The following is a 13,027-nucleotide window of genomic DNA, read 5'->3' as shown; positions in this document are numbered from 1 at the left end:
GTTTTCTAATGAACTGCACGCTGTCATTGCATACATATAATTTATGCTTTAAATATATTATAAATAAAAATGAAATATATAAACCAACACATTATATTTTTAAAAATAAATAAATAAAATAAATTAATTTAGCGATATTATCAAAAAAAAAATTAGTATCGCTGTTTTACAAACTGTCGTTTGTAAATAAAAATATTATATTAGTATAAATAGATAGACCAAAAGAAGAATTTGAATAGAAATAATTAAAAATACATTAAAATATTTTTAATAGTTTAAAAAATTAGTATCACGACGTAAGTAAACGCGAATTGTTAGTGAAAATGAGATTTTCTTTTTTTATATAGTATAAATAAGATAAATTCAATCTATACCCCGAGCCAGGGCGAAACATAGTTATCTCCAGAGGCTTCGACTCAACAGTGCGAAAAAATAAAATGGCGGCACTACATTTACGCCACCTCACCCCTCTCGCCCCCTATTTATCTCCTCTCACCAAATCACCCCTCCACTTCTCACCTTTCTACACACACTCAGTTCCTAGCAGAAACAAACGCTTCTCAACTTTAATCATGGCATCTGCTGCTAGAAAGGTACTCAACAAGCGCTGTTGATCACTTTCTCCAAATCAAATTTAGTTGATTGTGTGCTGTATGTTGTTGTATTGCAATGTCTAGGTTTTGGTGCCGGTGGCGAATGGCACGGAGCCGCTGGAGGCGGTGATTACGATTGATGTGCTGCGGAGAGCGGGCGCCGATGTGACGGTGGCGTCGGTGGAGAAGCAGCTCGGCGTTGACGCCTGCCACGGCGTTAAAATCGTCGCGGATGCTCTCATTTCTGACTGCGCTGATACTGCTTTTGATCTTGTCTCTCTTCCGGTGAGATGTTGTCTTCGTGTTATCTATCGCATAGATACATGTGGTATAGAATTGTCGTATTGCACGTGACGTGCTTGAATCCGGTGCATTCTGGTTCATTTATTTGTGGTGGATTTTCTGTAATTTTGTGACATTCTTAGACGAGTACATATACTGGTCTTTTTTCATTTCATATGTGGTTGCCGAGCTGAATGTTTGAATGCACCTTTGGTAACGTTATATGGCTCTTATTCACAATGAAGAATGTACGATTGTCTTACTAATGCTGTGAATTGTGGTTTTTTCTCTTTCTTACTGTTAATAGGATATCGACATTTAATCTTCCTGATGATCACGTGATTGTTAATTTTGATGAGGAGAACATTAAGACTATTGTACTGAATGATCTTTTCTTGTCATCATTGTATGATTAACCTCCAACTGAACTCAAATAATAGACCCAAGAACTCCAATTCATAGGTTACCAAGTCAAAAGTAGATGAGCTCTCTTATTATTTTCTTATTGTAGTCATATACTCCTAACTGAAATTTATAAATGGTAAGGGAGGAATGCCTGGTGCAGCAACTTTCAAGGATTGCAAAACATTGGAAAGCATAGTGAAAAAGCAGGCTGAAAATGACCGGCCATATGCTGCAATATGTGCTGCTCCTGCAGTTGCGCTTGGCTCATGGGGCCTGTTGAAGGGGTTGAAAGTAAGAAAACTTTCTTAGCTCTACTTATTTATGATCTATTTATTTTAGTAATTTATCAGGAAAAAAAAAAATCAGTGATTAGCAGTGGACTTCTAATGACTGAAACTGTTTTGTCACTTTCACAGGCAACTTGCTACCCTTCATTTATGGATCAGTTATCATCCTCTGCATCTGCTGTTGAATCCAGGGTGCAGCAGGATGGCAAAGTAGTCACAAGTCGTGGACCTGGAACGGCAATGGAGTATGCTGTTGCTCTTGTTGAACTGTTATATGGAAAAGAAAAAGCTGATGAGGTTTCTGGACCCCTGGTACTTCCACTATCCCTCATGTCTAATGCAGTTACTGTGATAATGATAGACAAGAAAGATGTTCCTTTGCATTTAAACCTGTCCTTGCAATTGAGAAGTTCTTGAGTTGTAGGCTAACAAACTGAAAGTCAACGCTCACTAATTTACTGAAAATTTTAAAATTAAAGAAATACGATAAATTTGAAGGCTATTCGAGCGATTGATTTGATGGAAGCAACTGCAACCCTTGACCCAAATGTCTGGACCTATAGGAATGAACAATTTGTTGGTACTATTCTTTCTAAGAATTGAGGGAAGATCTAAAGTGCAAAGAAAAAGCAAACTGATCCTTTGTGTAAGTGAAATAGATAAAACCAGAAACATTTCATGCTTAAAAATGAAATAAAATAAATTAGAAATATTGAGCCAGAGACTACTGGGAATATTGATGATGTGGACAGTAGTCAGTAGCAAAGATTGAAACTGCCAAATTGATTTGCTTTGTTCGGAGGTTACCTCTTGCATTTGCTCTCATTGCCCTTTTATTCTGATGACCTCCATTGTCTTAACCCATAATTTCTCATTGCTTTTTCCAACTTATTTGTGCTGTTTCAAGCCTTCTCTTTTAGGTTAAGATCCATATTTCACGATGGGCACAAAAACGCTGAACCTGTTTGTGCCAAGGGTCTTGTCTATTTCCTTCGTTTGGGCCTCAAAAATTTCGAATAGCCAAAACAAGTTTAAAATTGATTTATGCAATAAAACAGGTATTGTTGTAAATGTAAGGTACAATTCGATGTACTTGCTGATACATCTGAAGAATTGTGCTGGGGTCTTAGCGGTTTTAGCAGTTATAGTAACTGTATTTGCTAATCTATCTTGGTTGGGGGGTCAGTATGTCTGCATCTCATTGAAAATTTTGGAGTATTGTTCATTAAGCATGGACCAAAAGAATCATTGAAAGGTATAAACCTAGTCAGTGAGATGTGTTTTTGCTTAGTGGGGATTGAATGGCAAGATGGAAAGCATAACTGTTCCTTGGTGAGGGTTTAAGGAACCTTGGATAAAAAAGTTACCTAGAGGATGGATAATGCAGTTGGAGATGATTTTCAGAAGCACTAAGTATGAAAAGAAGTTGAGACCAATAAACATGAATTGATTGCTAAAATCTCTGTGGCCATGTGGAGAAATGAGTCATATTACCGAGGGAAGAATGTTCCTGTGTTGTGCTTATGTTGACGTATGGTTTCCTTCAAACACCATGAGTACATTGTTGCTAAGCAATATCTTTTCATGTAACGTTGTTTTGGAGGGGATAAAAAGAGGAAATCAACAAACCTTTCTCTAAAATGACCCAGTCGAAAATTAAGTAATGATATCATAGTTTGTGCTAGAACTCAGTTTCTGATGATATTGGGGATACAAGAACCGTCTAGTGAACATTAAGACCTCATGGAAATACTAGTATTATGAGTCCAATAAATTCAAGAATTATGTGTTTAGTGTTACTCCATGATGAGTTAACAATGTAATGTAATTTGTTTTAAAATATTTCGTGTGTTTGCAAAAGTATCGTTTGTTTTGAGGTATTTAGTATAATAATAGGTTTGTTTTAGGTTCATCCATCTGGAATTGGATCGAGTTTAGGGGCTTTGCTTCTTTCTCACTATTAGATTATTTCTTAATATTTGTGAAGAACCGGGATCTAGACATGTCTGATGTCATTGCCTCAAATGCTAAAAGTTTGTGAACTTAGAGTTGAGAACTTGCCATCTCTGCATGTTTATTTCAGAGCTTGATTTGTTCGAATTTGATGCATGAGTATCACATGAGCAGTAGTCACTATACATTTCTGCATTTCAGTTCTTATCCCCGGTCTTAACTGCGAAAAATAATTGACTCTCGGTTGTTTTGTATGCTGGTCTGTGGGTTGTCTTCAAACCCAATTTTCTCTACATTGTCCTGTTTTTCTCTTTTCATAATTTCTTACACCTATATTCGTATCCAGGTCATGAGATCAAATCAAGGGGATGAGTATACTTTCACCGAGTTAAACCCAATCAAGTGGACATTTGATAGTTCTCCCCAGGTAGATGAGAATGCATTATCAGATCATGACCACATGGTTTATGTTGTAGGTTTAAACAGTTTACAACAGAAATAATGATAAGCATGTGCGAGTAAGAGCATGTTCGACTGTGACTGTTCTACTCTTGTTTAATCTGAGTTCTTGTGAGCTATCTTGTCAAGTTGAGGCTCCATTTTATGCTCTACGCAGCCGCATAGTTTTCTTTGGTCAAGAATAACATGGCACATGGATTTTTGCTCTCTTCTGATTACTGTTATTGGAAATGAGGGATAACCTAAGGTGCCTGTAGACTATAAGAAGACGAGCTAAGCTGGGCTATGAGATGCATGAAAAAATCTGGCTGGTGAACTATTTCCAATCATAATTTCCTAGCTCTCCTTCTTGTCAGATTCTTGTACCAATTGCTGATGGGACTGAAGAGATGGAAGCTGTTATCATCATTGACGTACTCCGGCGAGCAAAAGCTGAAGTGGTTGTGGCCTCTGTTGAAGATAAACTTGAAATTTTGGCTTCTCGGAAAGTTAAGCTAGTTGCAGATGTTCTCCTAGATGAAGCTGCCAATCGTCCATATGATCTGATTGTGTTACCGGTAAGAGATGCAATCACCGAAGTCCTCTTCTTTTGACTTTAAAACATATCATAGTGTAAGTGACCATAGCTTGCTAATCGAGCAGGGTGGACTTGGTGGTGCTCAAACCTTTGCAAACTCAGAGAAGCTAGTAAATCTGCTGAAGAAACAAAGAGAATCAAATAAACTTTATGGAGCAATATGTGCATCCCCAGCCCTAGTCCTTGAGGCCCATGGCTTGCTGAAGGTATAACGTGCTTGTGCAGTGACTTCTCTCTGAAGGTTTTGCGTAAACGAAATGGCAAGCATACAGCAGATTTCACACACAGATTTCACTTCAAGATCTTTGAAGCAGTTGAATTTGTGTTCCTCCCTGCACTTTGGAAAAGTCTTTTGGTCATTTGTCATTTGCAACTCTACAGGCGTTTCTAAATAGTTCTGTATAGTTGACGACTTGATCTTGATCTCACAGGGTAAAAAGGCTACTGCTTTCCCTGCTATGTGCAACAAACTTTCAGATCCAAGTGAAGTAGAAAACCGGGTTGTTGTTGATGGCAACCTCGTTACCAGCAGAGGGCCAGGAACTACCATGGAGTTTTCCTTGGTAATTGTAGAAAAGTTGTTTGGACGACAGAAAGCCCTTGAACTTGCCAAGACCATGCTTTTCGTGCAGTAGTAGAGGTTGTAGGATCTGTATGTGGTGTCTATGGTTGTAATGCATCTCACCCCGCAGCTCCAACTACTTTAGTGGGAACTTTGTTAACGGCAATCATAAACCTGTTGGCACCGGTGTGTGATCTCTTGTCCTATCCATGATCATTAATAAATTGTGCACACGCGTTTGTGTTTCGTTATATACTATGTTCAGGGATACCGAGTTGCTGACAATTTTGTATCACTGTGAATGAGCAAAATAATGCGCTCAGGAGGATTCAAGTTGCTGAACGAAGCCTTCAAATCATATCTGAAAATCCGCATTATGGAAACGGCAATGAGATATGTCACAGCTGGAGAAATGTAGGAAACACCGATGTCCAATAACTGTTAAGTCCTGTTTTCAATGAAAGAGGTACCAAGGAGGACAACCTTATACCTTGGACGCAAGACTATTCTGTAGGAGGTTTGGTGTTTGAACTTAGATTGTGTATTGTGGGTGCGAGTGTAAAAAATAAAAAATAAATAAATAAAAAAAAAAAAAACAAAAGATATTTTTTTAACCACAAGTGTGTGTGCAGTATCGAGCTGAATGCCCGACTTATTTCTGGCTAGACTTCAGTATCATAATGCTCTTCCCCCATCTCCCGCTACCCCACTAACCTGTCGATTAGACCATGCGGCCGTTGAATTTTAAGTTTGTTCTTGGATAAGGACTAAGAAGTAATAAATAATTCAGCGGGACGGGGACAAGTACCCATTAACGTGCGACAGACGCGTAAGGGTGTTGCCTGCAGCCGATCGTCTGTGTCTACATCTTACTTCTATGTTAAAATAAAAAGAAAATTATATTCTACTCACAATGGACGGTCTGTGATACTGCAATATTAGTTTTGAAATATAAATTATAGATTTAAAAATTTGCATCAATATAATTACGTATGTATTTTGAATAGTTCATATTATTTGTAACCGTGATATACCTTTATATTTAATCTTTCATTTTCCCCTTCGGGAATAATTAGAACTGCTTTTATTTGTATATTGATTTTTATTTTTAAAATTCATTGCGTACCAATTTGAATAAATACGCGCAAGTATAGCATATCATGGTATCTTGACTTTATAACATAACTGACATATTCTTTTGATGTGTTCAATTTTTTATGTGCATCATTTTTTATTTTGTTAGTTTTCTTTATTCCATCTCTTCTCGATCTCCACATTTTTATACTTTTTATTTATTCAATTAAAAAAATAGTTTAATGCAATTTATCCTCCTGCGATATTGAAAATAAATAAATTACCATTTTATAAAAAATAAATAGCAACTTATTCCCCACGTTTTAAAAAATGAAGCAATTTACCTTCCTATCTAAGGAGGTAAATTGCTCAATTTTAAAAATATAAGGGGGTAAATTGCTATATTTGAAAAATATTGGGGGATAAATTACTATTTTATTTTTTATAAGAGAGCTGTTTGCCTATTTTTAATAGCACAGGTAGGTAGAGGTAAATTACTCGTGAAAAAAAATGTATATATTTCCAAATAGTAGTTTCTTTTAAATTTAAAATTAATTATGTAGCAGATTTGAGTATATTGTATCTCATATAATAGCCCGGCATAAATGAAAGAAATGGAACTATGTATGATATATTGGCAGTGAGTATTTTATCGAACTTCTGATATTAAAGTTATTTTCTGATTCAACGTGGTAGATCTCTGTATATATTGTTTCTTTCATTTCGTATTGGATTTCTCATATAAGTATGTAGCAACTATTGAATTCACATGCCTAGGATGACAACATGACGGGTATGAACAGGTTGGGGTGGATACAAGGCCTATTCTATTAAGTCTCGAACAAATAAGGGTCCGATCCCATTATAAAATTCGTTGGAGAGAGAGGAGAGTAGAGAAGACACAGGGCTAAGGGCGAGGGTGAGTGGCGGCTAGGAAGAGAAGTAGGGTGGAAAGAGGAGAGAGGAGGGTGACAGCAGAGAGAGAGGGAGGGAAATAGGAGGGAGAGAGGTGAGGAGAGAATTAGGATATGAAAGAAGAAAAGAATTAGGGCAAACTGCGTAACAAAAGACAAAGAATGGAAAACAAAAGAAAGAAATATATATTAAAGTAATGTATAAGGCAGGGTCTAGGTCGGAACTTGGGACTCGACCCACTAACTCGGCACACGTGGCAGATAACTATCGAACAACTAGAACCCCTTATACCTATAAATACTCTATAGTTTATGGTAAAAATGAATGATGCTCCAAACGCTTGAGCTTGCTTGTATTTAAGCGATCTACTTATTAACGACCTCGATATCAAACATTAATTTAAATATTGGAGGGTTTTAGTTGAGGGCTACCCCAACAAGCCTAACAATTTGTTTCTCTATTCTCAAGGCCTTTAACATTTGTTTGGGAGATGTAGCGAGTTCGAATAGCCTAAAAGATCAATCCATCTATCTAGGGAGGTCATGTGGATTTCGATCCAAATAAGAAGCAAACCCTACTTCCATAACCTTGAAGCGTTCTCTAAGTTTTTATTGTTTTTAATGTAAGACATGTGGAGCAATGGAGGATGCAATTGGGGGGGGGGTGTATTAGGGACAACTTAAATATATATATTATTTATATAAATTAAGTATGGGGAGGTGGTACAGGTGATGTGGTTTTTTATCATGTCTTCCCTTCCATGTAAGATTTTTTTCAAAAATAAATAAATGCAGTTCTGCTAAGTTGGTCGGACAAGTATGAAACTCCCAATTTAAATAAGTCATGCGCCGCGCATATGATGAATTCCGGCCAAATCAGAGCAAATTTGACTAAAATTGATAATTTTTAAAATTTACTTCCTTCTTCACTATTTTGAAATGACCCTAAACTAAAAGTGTCACCACCACAAAAAAATTGAACCAAAATTTGTATTCCTAAACTAAAAGTGTCACCACCACAAAAAAGTTGAACTAAAATTTGTATTTTTCTTAAATTAAATCATCAATAATTATTATTATGATAGACCAGCAACTACTATTAATATTGATCATCAGTCACATCATGACCAGATCTAATCCAATAAAAATGAGAATATGAAGTTTCAATCCCGTCAATCAAGTTAGAACTATTTAGACAATATTAACTTGTAACTTTTAGCCATCCATGTCAGTCTCTTGACCAATTTAATCAATTTTCTCAAGCAAATAGCGACGAGTTAAAAGTTTTAAAATCTACTCATTTGAACATGACTAAAAAACTAAATAAAAATTTGAGAAGCCCATCTCATTATTACTTCCAGTTTGAATTACTTACAATTATATTATAAACTTTGATAATTAGCAATTAATATAATAATTATCATTCTTGAATATTATATTTTAATCAATCAAGTACAATTATTAGAACAGTCAAATATCCAGACATTGATGCAATTTTGAAACATAGCCGTCCCATAACTTCATTTATATCATACAAGTGCCAACTTGAAGTCTGCTCTTGCACCGAAGACTTTTTATTATCAAATCTCTCTCCAGTCCCAAAAGGTGTTGGAAACATCTTTCTCAGCCCACAAGGTCAGCTCTCTTCTCATATTTTCTTGAATATTTCTCTTTCTTGGTATATTCTGAATTGATTATTTATGAAGCTTTTTTTTGGTGAAATTTTGATTTACGGATTGAAAAGTTGCTTGTTTCTTCCTTCTGAGTGATGGGAATCCTTGAAGTTTTCGTCGGTGTGTTGTGATGGTATGGTTTGTTGACCTTGACTTTCCCCATTCTTGATCTATTAGCTTCAGACAAGATGGTTTTGTTGTTGTGGTCTCAGACAAAAAGGGCATTTCCAATTTTAGCAATTTCTGTCTGTACAAAGATTAAGCAGAAGAAGAAGAAGAAGAAGCTCCATGCATTGCTCTTCTTCTTTTCTCATTTGCTTTTGTGCCCTTTTCTTGATTTTCTCATTTCATAGGAGCAAGTTAAATTCTGGGACCAAGACTGGGAGTTTTGAGAGGATTAATGTTAACTGTATTTATCAGACAGATATGTTCACTTGAGTTCTGCTATGATGAGGTTTTTAGTCAGCAAGTGTTATGTTTCTGTTTTCTTGTACTTTGCTTAGTATCAACAATGTGCCCATTACAGAATTTTAGGAGCTTTTCAGTTGTAATCCTAAAGGTCTAGCCGTCTAGGATTGTTCCTTGTACTCGTTGGTTCAAACTAATTCATATGCCACAACAACTTCTTCAATTTATGTTTTACTTTACTGCAATAGTGTACCTTGAAATTTGTCGGAACGAGCAAAACCTTTGTTAATGATCCGCAACGGCCATGTTGCTGGTATTTTCTTCTTTAGGATGTCTCAATTATGATATAAATTTTTGTGAAATATATTAACATGCGTTTCTACGATGTATGATTGACAGGGAATGGGATATATGTAATTTGAAGTTTTGATGGACGTATAAAGCTTGGTGGAATGACTTGTTTCACTTGTTGTTTTAGGCCGAGAAGCTCTTTCCCCACCAAGCAGACAGTAGAGATCAATGCAGGTAGATCTTTAAACTGTTCAAAATTTGGGACTGTATGGTACTTACTGTTAAGTATCGCATTCACTTATGAGGTCCACTAAATGCAGAAATTTCAAGCGTCCAAAATGCTAAATTGTATAGTTACAAAGAGTTACAAATCGCAACCGAAAATTTTAGTCCGGCGAATAAGATTGGTGAAGGCGGCTTTGGTTCAGTCTACAAGGTAAGTCGTGCAATTTCTTGGTTCGCCTTGAATTTTGCAACTTGTTTCGGTGAGGTGAGTTTATAAACTTTTTAAAATATGTTATAAGATGTTAAAAAGTTTGTAAGATTTTATTAAGTGTTTGGTATATTTTTTAAGAAAGAGCTTATAATAAGATGGGAAAAGTAAGACGTTAGGAGCTTATAAGTAGTTCTTAATTCTTTTAAGATTTTGACGAACTCTTTGTGTCTTAATAGTGTTATCACAGAATTGTTATTACTGACATTTTATAAGCTTCATTGTGTTGTTTTGTTCAGAAACTTCGAGAACTTACTTTTAAAATAAGATGCAAAATCTTATGAGCTCGAAAAGCATCTTTATAAAATGTATAAGCTTATAAAATCTTTTAACCAAACACTATCTTAGTAATATTCTATTCATTTCTTGTAGGGGAGGCTAAACAACGGCACGTTAATGGCAATTAAGGTTCTGTCGGCCCAGTCAGAGCAAGGCGTCCGAGAATTTTTGAGCGAGATAGTGGCAATATCAGGACTGGAACACGAAAACCTGGTCAAATTGTACGGTTGCTGCACGGAGAGAGACCAAAGAATATTGGTCTATGGCTATCTTGAAAATAACAGCCTTGCTCGAACTCTTCTTGGTAAACTTTCCCCCAGCCGTATATGAGTTTAGTCTGTTGTTATATGTCCAGACAGAGCTGATTAACTCGTAATGTAGGAGGACGCAACAGTAATCTCCAATTTAGCTGGAAAATAAGGACTAAAATCTGTATAGGTGTGGCGCGTGGACTAGCATTCCTCCATGAGGAAGTTGAGCCTCATATTGTCCACAGAGATATTAAAGCGAGCAATATTCTTCTTGACAAAGATTTCACACCAAAGATCTCAGATTTTGGTCTCGCGAAGCTTTTCCCAGAGACGATTACTCATGTTAGCACGCGCGTCGCGGGAACTTTGTAAGTCAGTGAATTCTTACACTTTTTCATGGCATGCTGGTATGGATGTTGACATATTGTTTGAAATTTGGCGGGACAAGTAGTTCTATTCTATTGATTGTTTCTATGGTTGTAAGAGACGCCTCAATGTCGAAACAAGAGACAATTTAAGGATTAATGCTCAACGTGAAATTGGTAATGCTGACACAACACCGACAGCTTCATTTGTATACTTTTGTAATAAAAAGTGACATGCTTATGACAACGTTGGCTTTGTTAACGAGTGGTTTGCCTCTTTACATTTGGTCCCTATATCTCCTCACTTCCCATGTTTTTTCCCAAATCTTGGATGTTCTTGATATTATTAAATAACCAATAACTGATGTTTTTTGTTTTTACAGTGGTTATTTGGCACCCGAGTATGCGATCCGGGGCAAGCTGACGCGGAAAGCAGATATATATAGTTTTGGTGTTTTACTGCTGGAAATTGTGAGTGGAAGACCCAACAAAAACAAGAGATTATCGGCTGAAGAGCAAAATCTTCTGGAAATGGTATGAAGCTCGATGTTTCTATCTATGAGTCGTGTTCAAATGATTTTATTTTTTTCATGGCAACGGAAAATAAGTGACCGAGAAAAAAAAAATTATTTTAATTCATGTTAATGAGATAAATCCAAGATTATAATCATCCGGAAAACATCATATTTTAAGAGTTGTATCTTGTTATATGTGCTCGTCGGATTGTTTATGCTTGTTATGCCGAGAGAATATGATCAATATAGTAATATTGTGTTTGAATTGATGGATTTGGAGTAAAGGATTTCAAGCCCGTAATAACAAATTCGCCGGACTTGTTTCGATAATTCTATGTTGCAAAAGATTTCAGATCCTTGCATTCTATTCTGAACTATTTTGATCTATCTGATATCAAATCATTTGAATTAAATACAAAACTCTTACATCCTTAAAATAGATTATTAAGATCCCATCAAATTTCTTCAGGCATGGACTCTATACGAGAAAGGCAAGCTTGTCCAATTGGTGGATAATGTGCTAGATGGGGATTTTGACACCGATGAGGCCTCCAGATACCTGAAAGTAGGGCTTTTATGCACTCAAGAATTGCCCAAGAACCGCCCGTCCATGTCCACCGTTGCAAAGATGTTGAAAGGCGAGGCCAGTGTTGATGAGTGGGCCATATCAAAACCGGGACTTCTGACGGATATAATGACTCTGAAGAGTTCGAGTAGTGCTCCACATGCAACGTCGTCGGCAACATCAAAAACACAAGATAAGTCCTCGTCGTCTGAAAGCACGAATACGTCTCATGCAACTATGACTTTCTCTTCAATATATGATCGAAGTTAGCGAGTCAATTCTTCTAACTACGGGAATGAAAAAAAAAGGAAATAATTTATTTTCTCGTTCCTGCAAGACTCAGTTGTCTGTTTAGAATGAGTTCTTGAACTGTGCATAGATGCCTTTTTCATACCACTTAGTATAGAAAGAACACAATCCATTGTTGTCCGCCTGTTCTGTTTTTCATCGAAAGAAGTTGTCAGCTTTAGACGGAAGTTGTAAAAAGACACGGAGCAATGTTTTTTTCATATGTTGTAAAAGAAGTTTGCCTAAGATAATTCATATGGTACACATTGAAACAACTTGTTTTCAGTTTGATGTCATTGATTCGAGTCTGATCGAATTGTACGTGAGTTTATTATAATTTGTTCATAGTGTTTAGTTATATTGATATATTACTTAGGATTTGTTTGGTTCGCAGTTTTCTTTCAAGTTGATTGGTATGATTGGAATTGGGTAAATCTCAAATACTTTTTTTTTGTTTTGTAATTTTACAGACCAACTCTTTCTCTTAATTTTGTATTAACAAATAAACAAGTTTATATTATACTAAAATAATTCTAGTATATAAAAAAATTTAAGAATAAAAATATTGTCCATTTATTCTAAACTATTCAGTTTAAGATTGATGTAGTAGCTTTCTCGAGGATTTGATTATCTTTTTTCAAAGATTATATACTGATACTATCAGCGAGTAGGAAAAAAGAATTGAAGGAAAATTATATATATGGATAATAGAGTAGAAAAAAGCTCGTTGTTGAGCAATAATCAGACCAAAATCAACCATAATTTTGCAAGCTTAATAATACTACAAACAAAC

The 13,027-nt window shown here is 35.9% G+C and overlaps 2 protein-coding genes across 3 annotated transcripts; both read left to right on the top strand.

The window, feature by feature from the left end:
* The first annotated feature begins 383 nt into the window (after positions 1-383).
* On the top strand, positions 384-5,369 carry LOC105176947 (protein DJ-1 homolog B). The gene is made up of 8 exons (XM_011099936.3): positions 384-593; positions 678-878; positions 1,422-1,571; positions 1,697-1,879; positions 3,867-3,947; positions 4,336-4,536; positions 4,622-4,762; positions 4,988-5,369. The coding sequence occupies exons 1-8, from the start codon at positions 438-440 to the stop codon at positions 5,189-5,191; spliced, it is 1,317 nt and encodes a 438-aa protein (XP_011098238.1). The 5' UTR covers positions 384-437; the 3' UTR covers positions 5,192-5,369.
* Positions 5,370-8,602: 3,233 nt separating this feature from the next.
* LOC105176948 (cold-responsive protein kinase 1) lies at positions 8,603-12,509 on the top strand. Of its 2 annotated transcripts, none has more exons than XM_020698728.2 (7): positions 8,603-8,741; positions 9,587-9,712; positions 9,799-9,914; positions 10,344-10,554; positions 10,632-10,869; positions 11,250-11,400; positions 11,851-12,509. In XM_020698728.2, the coding sequence occupies exons 2-7, from the start codon at positions 9,640-9,642 to the stop codon at positions 12,214-12,216; spliced, it is 1,155 nt and encodes a 384-aa protein (XP_020554387.1). In that variant the 5' UTR covers positions 8,603-8,741; positions 9,587-9,639; the 3' UTR covers positions 12,217-12,509. The 2 variants fall into 2 exon arrangements, with proteins under 2 accessions (XP_020554387.1, XP_088733137.1); XM_088877011.1 differs by having other exon boundaries at positions 8,623-8,741; positions 9,666-9,712.
* Positions 12,510-13,027: the final 518 nt, after the last annotated feature.

The sequence above is a fragment of the Sesamum indicum genome, linkage group LG13, assembly GCF_026168435.1.
Source record: "Sesamum indicum cultivar Baizhima isolate 11 linkage group LG13, ASM2616843v1, whole genome shotgun sequence".
Classification (NCBI taxonomy): domain Eukaryota; kingdom Viridiplantae; phylum Streptophyta; class Magnoliopsida; order Lamiales; family Pedaliaceae; genus Sesamum; species Sesamum indicum.
This window is presented reverse-complemented; position numbering and strand designations above follow the sequence as displayed.

Bases quoted from the DNA above. Each gene is read 5' to 3' on its own strand.
- LOC105176948 (XM_020698728.2), top strand. From the start codon at position 9,640: ATGACTTGTTTCACTTGTTGTTTTAGGCCGAGAAGCTCTTTCCCCACC. The intron at 10,555-10,631 runs GTAAACTTTCCC...CTCGTAATGTAG, and splicing joins CCTTGCTCGAACTCTTCTTG to GAGGACGCAACAGTAATCTC. The intron at 11,401-11,850 runs GTATGAAGCTCG...AAATTTCTTCAG, and splicing joins AGCAAAATCTTCTGGAAATG to GCATGGACTCTATACGAGAA.
- LOC105176947 (XM_011099936.3), top strand. From the start codon at position 438: ATGGCGGCACTACATTTACGCCACCTCACCCCTCTCGCCCCCTATTTA. The intron at 3,948-4,335 runs GTAGATGAGAAT...CCTTCTTGTCAG, and splicing joins CATTTGATAGTTCTCCCCAG to ATTCTTGTACCAATTGCTGA. The intron at 4,763-4,987 runs GTATAACGTGCT...TTGATCTCACAG, and splicing joins AGGCCCATGGCTTGCTGAAG to GGTAAAAAGGCTACTGCTTT.